Source organism: Rhagoletis zephyria, unplaced genomic scaffold (genome assembly GCF_001687245.7).
Source record: "Rhagoletis zephyria isolate East Lansing unplaced genomic scaffold, Rhagoletis_zephyria_1.1 Rzeph_scaffold_00028, whole genome shotgun sequence".
Classification (NCBI taxonomy): domain Eukaryota; kingdom Metazoa; phylum Arthropoda; class Insecta; order Diptera; family Tephritidae; genus Rhagoletis; species Rhagoletis zephyria.
In genome coordinates this window covers 315432-324631 of record NW_016157112.1, presented here as the reverse complement: position 1 = coordinate 324631, position 9200 = coordinate 315432, and the positions used below count along the sequence as shown (strand labels likewise).

At 32.2% G+C, this 9200-nt stretch overlaps 1 protein-coding gene across 2 annotated transcripts in view; it reads right to left on the bottom strand.

Moving 5' to 3' along the window:
* Nucleotides 1-901: 901 nt before the first annotated feature.
* The window catches only part of step (cytohesin steppke), a 102135-nt gene continuing 93836 nt past the window's right edge, over nt 902-9200 (bottom strand). Inside the window, exons 5-8 of one of the 2 annotated variants that reach the window (XM_017616813.1) lie at nt 6808-7013; nt 5117-5228; nt 4951-5052; nt 902-4885 (exon numbers count right to left, since the gene is read on the bottom strand). In XM_017616813.1, the coding sequence (XP_017472302.1) occupies nt 4733-4885; nt 4951-5052; nt 5117-5228; nt 6808-7013 (573 nt within the window). In that variant the 3' untranslated portion in view covers nt 902-4732. The remainder of the gene's footprint in view (nt 4886-4950; nt 5053-5116; nt 5229-6807; nt 7014-9200) is intronic. The other variant, XM_017616821.1, reaches the window with a different exon arrangement.

The following is a 9200-nucleotide window of genomic DNA, read 5'->3' as shown; positions in this document are numbered from 1 at the left end:
CTACGATTATGCATCACTTCCACAATTCAGTGTGCCTTACTTATGGTCTCACCAACCTCTAATACATATTTTTTCTACGCGCGTTCGTAGTCGATGACAAAAGACAGTTAATGCACCGAAATAATATTCCTTAGCGTAAGCTATAGATACTTCAGAGTTTTAGCAGAAAAGGACTTATAGCAGAACCAGCCTCTGCAATTCACTTCCGAGTGAATTTCAACCAAAGTCACATTGAATTCATATTAAAAGGGGTTGAAATTCACTCGGAAGTGAATTGCAGAACTTGCCCGAAAAACTCTAAAACCACGGTGAAATGTAATACAATTTCCATTTAAAATGCATATTTATTTTTTATCTATATTTATCTGTATTTATCATATTTTTTTTAACTATATATTACACATTCAATTTGTATATTTTCTTTATATTTTAATTACTATATATATAATACATGTACAAGTCACGACAAAAGCGTATACAAAACGAATATGTATGTATGTATGTACGTACTAATCTGCTATCATCTACATATGACTACTAACATATCCTATTATATTGTGTATAATACAAACATGTGTGTCTTAATATTTGCGTAAGTATGCATTTATGTGTGTTCGTGTGTACGCTGGTGTACGAAAAGGAAAAAAATATTATTTATTACATAATTATGAGTACGTACATATGTGAATGTACATACAACGTACACATTTCCACATACTTTTAAGGAAAATTATACAATATAAGTAGGTAATTGAGAATTCTCTAGAAAGGCCAAACTTTCCAATTAACTTTCATGAAACATAGCAAAAAAGAACTAATTAAAACTAATTTATATAGTAATATTGCAATCATTGAAAATAAATAGCTATTTTTGCTATACAATATTTAGAACGAAAAATTAGTTACAAACAGGTAGATTAAGAAAATTCAAAACACGTTGAGACAAAATTTGAGCTTCGGTTTTGTTTAGCTAAATTAATAGTGGCGAATTTGCAATATTAGAACATATATACTATATGTATGTATAACAGTTTTATACATTAATTCGTTGTGTATGCGAAATTTTTGCTAAGTTTGCTACATGCGTTTTTTGGCGATATTTATGTGGAAAGCGTTTATAACCTCTTTTTAAAGCTGTACAGAAAACGACTTTTAGATCTTGTTTTCGAAAGAAAGAGGTAATAAAATGCTCGATGCGTTTTACGATAACAAAGTCTCAGAACTGAATGACCAAGTCTGGGTAGGATTAGGGATGCACAGTGAACTACATATAACCAGTATGGAGCCATTTATCGATACAAAAACTAAAAACCCTATAGTCTAAGATCCGACAAGGGCGGTTTAATGGACGAAATCTGCTTTATGTGAAATTTAGCGTGTTAATAAATATTTCGCAAGTGGGTTGGCTTAAAAAAAAACCTGGCTAGGACATTTTTAATAAATCTATTCAAAAATTATTATTTTTAATTTTGTACTCATTTGTTTAATTAACAAATTATATACAAATCGAAAGTATTAAGCCTATAGAATGCGAAAACGTTGGGTTGTCTATTTTTTCTTGGCCTACCTATCTGGTTGGCATGTATGAATAGGTAGGTATTACTAGTAATTTTCACTCATCTGTTTAACACATCTATAGGCTTTAAGCTTTCGATTGGTATATAAGTAATTTCTTCATTAAACAGATGAATGCCAAATTAAAAAAATAATAATAATAATAATAATAATATTTTAAACACAAATTTTGTTCTGAAAAAAGGAAGGGCAGATAAATTTTAAAAGCTACTTGAGAAAACGGCACTTACTTAGAATGCGGATTCGCACAGAGTTCTGTGGTAGCTGTGTACACAAATACCCATCACCGGCAGAAAATCAATAACATTTTGCTTAAAATTAATATGTAGTGAATACTAATTGCTGAGAAAGAGTATACGCTCTGGATAGAAAAAGTCGAAGTAAACTGTGTTTAGAGTGAAAAGCTGAATAAATTGATACAGAAGAATTTGAACTGAATAATGAATTTATGATAAGAGGAGTTAAAAGTGTTATTTTGTTCTTCCTTTCGCACTTTCTGGGCCTACCACTTCAGATAATAAGGGAAATGACTTGTAGGGCGTTGCTACAACAGTCGAGCCTGCGTAATCGGAACGACACAGATCTATTTCTCGCCAACGACTGTTACTACAGCTGATTCCTCAAAAAGGTTTTGGAAACTTTTAGCAGAAATAAGTGAGAATAAGTAAGTCACAGCGGCAAAAAAAAAACATCACCAGGAAAAGGTTTACAAATCTGTATCGGAAAAGGCGCTAAAAGGTTGATGTATTCCTGTTGTGTAACTTTCTACTACAATTCAGCTCAACTTATTTCGAGAAAAAGTAGAGTATTTTTACAAAAATCCTTTCATACAACTTCAATAAAATTAGCGTATCGAGGAATTTCTGATAAAATTTAGCATCTTGATTTGATGGATTTTAGTACATTTTGGAATATCTTAGTAACAGATAGCCGAGAAGACTTTGGAGGTTATCGAAAGAACTATTCTATGCAAGATGTAGAAACCATTTCGGGTGGGCGGCGGGTTTAAAAGAAGAGGCTATAACCAACTGCACGCGCTTTTTACATAAGTTACATAGTTAAGAGCATAAAGATACCGAGTACGCGGGCTTGAGTGTGCATGGATGACAGTCATACGGTAAAAAGATCCTGCGACTCACAACTTATGGGCGTAAACTGAAAGCAAGGTTTTTGGTATCGTGCCATTACTGAATATACCCTTAATTTATAGAATAATTTGTTGTCACGACAAGCAATGACGGTGAATATCTACCCTGGGGCCGAATCGTAGCATCTTTGATCGAAGGATTACTCTGTTCTAATAGAATTAAATAAAATTACAACTGTTTTCCTGATTCGAGCTCTGAACTATCTCTTAGAGAACTACATTTCTTCAACATCTTTTGTAATTTTTCTGAAATATATAAAAGAATTCTCTTCAACCGCAAAAAGCCAACATTTATATTTACATGCATTCAAGTTTAGAATTCTTAAACTTGTGTTTAAGGAATACCCCCTAATAGTTTGTTGTTTCACTTAGGACAATTATCAGTAAATTCTGTAAGAGATTAGCGCGTAAAAAACTATTGAAAAAAAGGATTTGGAAACATTAAATTAAATTTGCAATTTGTAGCAAAAAAAAAATAGGATGTAAAATGCTGATGGATTTCGTAAAAAAAAATCTTGAAAATACAAGAGACTGAGTTCTTCGGTGACCATTCTCAATCACTTCGACACAATATTAATTTTGTAAAATTTTCACCCATGTAAAGAATTTATAAGAAAACGTTGAACTGCATTTCGTTTTCCTTTACAATTTCGTATAGCATTTTCTTTTTTAGCTTATCATGGCAGAGTGCACAGATCTGCATACATAATGCTTAGCCTTTTTTCTCGCTCTAATATCAATGTTTGGAAGAACTTTCTTTGACTGATTTGCGTGTTTTGAGTTAATCTCTTTTTTCAAAATCTTAATTACATATGTTTCTAAGTATAGGGTAGACTATTCGAGCACTTTTAAGGAAATGTTTTTTTTGTTGTTTTTCTTTTTTATTATTTAAATATACAGACACATGCGTGCGTGCGTCTAACTAGATTTATTGCTGAGCATTTCGTTTTTTTCTTGTTTTTGTTATAATAATTTTTTTTAATTAGTTTTTACAAAACATGCTTACATGTGTATATGGAAAAACTAAGCAGGCATTTTTTTGTTTTTATAATTATAATTATAATTCTTCTCATTACATGCAATTGAATAAGATTAATTAGACATACATAAGTCCAGCTTTCGCACGATATGTTGCAGTATAGCATTTTCAAGCTGTATGTGGATTTTTACATAGTTTTACATTAACATTAATTTCTTCTAGCATTAGAATTTTTCACTCATAATCCATTACAGTAACAAAATAATAAACGATGGTTTAATACAATACAAAATTTAAGCATAAGTTATAAATTATATCACAACAATAAAGACAACTGCGTTTTGTGCGCGCGTGCGATCAAGAAGTTACCATAATAATCATCATACACAGGACATAAAAAACGCATACATAAATGATCGACAAGCTCTCTAAATTACCAAACAAACATTCATAAGTTACGCTTATTTTCGTTATTACACTACAGCTGATTTCTCGTGAGTCATACATTTGTATATGAGTAAGTATTTTTTTAGAAGTTAGAAACACGCGTCACAACAGCCATTCCTTTACAATTCACTTTTCTGTTCGTCTATCCACTACTGTAGTCTGCATGCAAACCATCCGGCATTTCGGCGCTGAGCAGGACCCCAAATAACCGCCCTCCATCGCTACGTCATTACTAAATCAGCACAGCACTTGCAACTTCATGCTGATGTGAGGCCTTCTACCTATTAACAACAGTCTTTTGTTTGCTCCTCCCCTCTCTTTCTCCTCAAAGGATGCTGGCTAACAGTTACGCGCTCTCATTTGCCATAGAGTGTAGCAACTCTGCGGCGCATGCAACAGATACGACGGCAGCGGCAGTGGTAACGGCCATAATAGCGACGATTACGTTGACGACTTTGGCGACGTTGACGGTGGCGGTATCGGCGGCAGGATAAACACTGTTTCTTCTCCTCGCTTTTGCGGTGGCGAGGCTCACTGAGATCCATCATTTGGATTGTCAACATTGCTATGCCCGCCACACAATACTAACTTTTGCTAAGTGCCTTCTTTTTTCTTTGTACCAATATATCGTAGAATGGATTGTGACTAATGGACTGTGTCAGGCGTTTAATCCATTCTTGTTGATCCTCTTCGGTTGCCGCAGACATACGGTAAACAGTATGTTTACCTTCCACAACCTGCAGATTTAAAGAAATCAGTATATGGTGAGGTAATTAAGATATATGTAAGTGATGTTGCTTACCTTTCCTTCGGAGTCAGTCTTACATGCTTTGATAATATCAGCGCCACCGGTAGCAAACAATTCAAAACAATGAGGTTTGCTGCGATCGTGTATCTCACGTACCTGTAAGATAATGCATATTAGTAATGCAAACTTTAATTGAGGTAGTAGCTTTTATTTTACTTACACATATATTTTCCAGCGGTATAATCCCTCTGGGCTCTTTATCCGTGGTGTACTCGAAGTAGTACAGACAATTATCGTTCAATATGAACCAGCGTCGTTTCCAGGATTTATAACTGTAACATCAAAAAATTATCAATCATTTGATCTTTCTGAAATAGTTTGGCTTATGAGTTATTCTTATGTGCTAACATAGCTGATGCTCCACTTAAGTAGTATTCTTATGTGCTATTTGTAGTGGATTTATTAAATTAATTGTTTTTTGTACATATATCTTTGTGATACACTTGTTTTAATATATTTTTTTTGCGTTTTTTTTTTGTTTTTGATTTTTCACTTTTTTACTTTTCTGTTTTGATTTTTTATTGTTTAATTTTTTATATTTTGTTATTTTACTTTTTTATTTTTCAAATTTTTTTATCTTTATTTTTTACTCTTTTGTTTGCATTTTTTTTAGGTTTTTTGGTCTTATACTTAATTAAAGCAGCTCACTTTTCCCTATATTTAAACTTAATTAAGAAATAAAAACTCCGAATTATTTCTTAAAAATAAATAGTGTTTTGTCTTGTCTTAGAGTTCGAGTCTCTAACAGTGTTTTCCAGCTTTTTTCTTTTCTTTGTTCTAGTCAAATAGTTCGGTCTAGATGGCAAACAAAATTTGTTAAGCGCAACCTCACTCAAAAATGATGCAGACGTTCCGATAGCGCGTTCGATTTTCTGATATAACCTCGAAAGCATGTGTGTTAAGCAAAATTCGGTTTTACAAATGTATGACAGGAGAAGACTAAGGGCCGCCTAATCGGAACGACCAAGATTTCTATCTGGCCAAAGACTTAGAATTCAGAAGCATTCTCCATAACTCGTTGGGGAATTTTCATGCTGTTACAACAAGAAATAGCAACTACATGCCTTTAAGGAGGGCTCACTGTAAGCAGAGTTGCGCTCGCTAGTATGCTGTTGCCTATATCAAGTCGTATGGAAAAACATTTGGTGCTACCATATTTTACCAAGTCTTTGTCTAGCCTCTTGAGGGGCTGTTTTAAATGCCTGAGCAGGCATCTAAATTTGGGCATGCAGTTTGGTGAACGAACGCTGACAGCGTTCTCCAAAATTCGATGGGAATTTATTAAGACAATAACAACGGTAATAGAAAGGGCCGTCTCTACCAACGCTACTTGAACGATATTATTAGAAAGCATATCGTCGGTGATACTGCAAAACGGTCTATGTCTCTATTAGTACCCTTGACACTTACATGGTCTCTTACTTGCACCGGAATGCATCTGAAGATGAAGATGAACAATTGCCAGAAGCGATCAGATACAGATAATAGATCAATTAATCACCAGAGTTAATAAGAGACATAGAACGTTTTGCAGTATCACCGACGATATGTAGTTACAATTCGAGTACTTTACGGAAATATTAAGAAATTATTATGCTACTTATTAGCGCCATAAGTAAATTAGATTCAATCAGTGAAACGTGTTGAAATTTTTTTTTATATCGAATTGCGGACTGTATTGTGGACGTGTATGCATTATGTCTTGTCTCGTCTCGTTCGATTCTTTTTTATGGAAAAATAACCAAATGTATAATTTCACAAATTATGGAAAATTTGAACAGCAATAAATTTAAATTTAAACTACACTACTACTTCATTTAATCTACTAATTAATAACAATGAAAGACTTACCGTCCACCCTGCTTCCATAACCAGCCCTCTTTGTCTGGATTGAAGAATGTATGCATTAAATCATTACCATCATCTTGTGGTATTTTAAACGGTTCTGTTCGTATTGATTCGTAGAGGGATTCTAGTAGGCCGCGGGGTAGATCACCGCCGTTGTTAATGCCACGATTCATCGAAATGAACTGCTCAACGGTGGGCTTGTCTTTCACCTGAAATTAAAAGTAATTGATTATGTTTGTTATAAAAAAAAATAAAATAAAATAAAATAAAATAAAATAAAATAAAATAAAATAAAATAAAATAAAATAAAATAAAATAAAATAAAAATAAATAAAATAAAATAAATACTATAACGTCGCACGTGCCAGAAACATGAATGTGTAAAATTTAAAATTTTTTGGGAAATCAAGTTTGAAGTTTTTATTTACGAAACTTAACTCTACATTTATGCAATTGAAATTGCAAAATATGTGGTTTGTGTGTACGCATAGTATTCTAAGTTTCAGTATGACATAGAACATCTAAAGGTTAATCAAGTCAACCCAATAAGTCAAAACAGATAAATTTGCACAATATGAAATTTACTAGTTCTGGATTAGTTGGAAGTTTAAAGTAATTATTCCACCGTAGCACGGCAGTCTTATGAGACGTATGTAAAACTCTTCGCAAGTGGTAAATTGTGAATACTGGCAAATCCTACATATATTTTACGACATCTGTTTCGAGCATAGTGAACAACACCGAGGTAATATCAAATAGGTGTTTCTAATAGGTACAGTTTTAAAGTTCTTACTGGCTTGCGCAAACTTATATTTCATACAAACTTTTGCCGCCGGCTTCGCCCTTGTTAAGTTCGGTTTAACGTGAATATTTCAAATGTAACAAAACAAAAAATAAAAAATAAGACGTTAAAAAAATTTAATGAGGCGTGTTCTTGTTTTCGTACGAATCGAAAATTTGAAATTTTTGTGTAGAAAATGATAGAAAAATTTCATGATTTTCGATTCGTACGAAAACCAGAATAGGGCCCAATATATCACGTTTCGATAAATGGACTATTATAAAGTAGAAAATAATTTTCTCTAGACCCACAAAATTTCTTTCGATATGTTTTGATTAGAAAATTTTAGCAAAAGTCAATATAAACATTGGGATTTAAAATGAAAAACGTAATATACATACATATGTATGTATGTGGGAAAATGACCTCATCACACTTTTAACAAATTGACTAAATCGAACGCTTAAAACATATCCCAAATTTGTATTTGCGCAGTAGAAGTTGTCGGTCTATGTTATGTAGTTTGAATATTGAGTGAATATCTATAGCACTTCAATACTATTGCATTCGCCCCTAGTTTTTCATTTTAATTCTCCTTCTTAAACATCTTTTGTTTGACATGACAATCATTTTGTAAGGTTTCATTTTATTTATAAATAAAAGTTAATTTGACTTTTTAACAGGTGGCAACCTCCTTTAAAACTATAAAGCCGTTAAAACTACATACATATGTATGTTAATACTGAAAACTTGGAACTCATAGTTGTAATTTTCAAATTCATTTTTCTATGCAAGACAACAACAAAATGTTTATACGCTTGTAAAATTTTACGATCTTAAGGCTTAATTTATAGGACTTGACTTTTAAACAGGTGGCAAACTTCTTCAAAATATTTTCAAAATAAATTTTACAAAACCTCATTCGTTTGCCACCCATATTGCAATAATTCATCCTACATAAAATGAATTTGACATTTTGAATAGGTGGAAATCCTCTTAAGAATGTTTTCAAAATAAAGCTTCATTAAATCTGTTCGTTTAGCATCTATATTGTAAAATTTCGATGAACTTATAATTATAAGTAAAATTTCTTCATTTCTTTAAAACATTATGCAAAATTAATCCAGATAATCTATACCAAATTTTTTACAAAGAAATACCAACAAACACTCTTTCTAACGAACTTTCGCTTTTATAATATTAGTAGGATTTCATTTAGCTTGTCGATTAAGTTCTTAAACTGGTAGCAACCCTCGCCAAAACTATTTTAGAAATAGATACAGCATTTGTAAAACCTCTCTCGTTTGATATCCATATTATAATATTTAGTTTAACTTCTTATTTAAATTGATTTTAAATTTTTAAACAATATTTTTGGAATAAAGCTTTCTTAACTCTTTTTAGTTTGATATCCATTTTAAAATATTTCGTTTAACTTGTTAACTTGTTCATTTTCATTTTTTTAAAATGGTTGCAACAATTTGAAAAAATACACATTTTCGAAATAAATCGTTGATGAGATGAAACCTCACTTACTTACATATAGTCGATGATACTGCAAAACGTTCTATGTCACTTATTACCTCTAGTGCTTAATTGATCTGTTACCTGTATC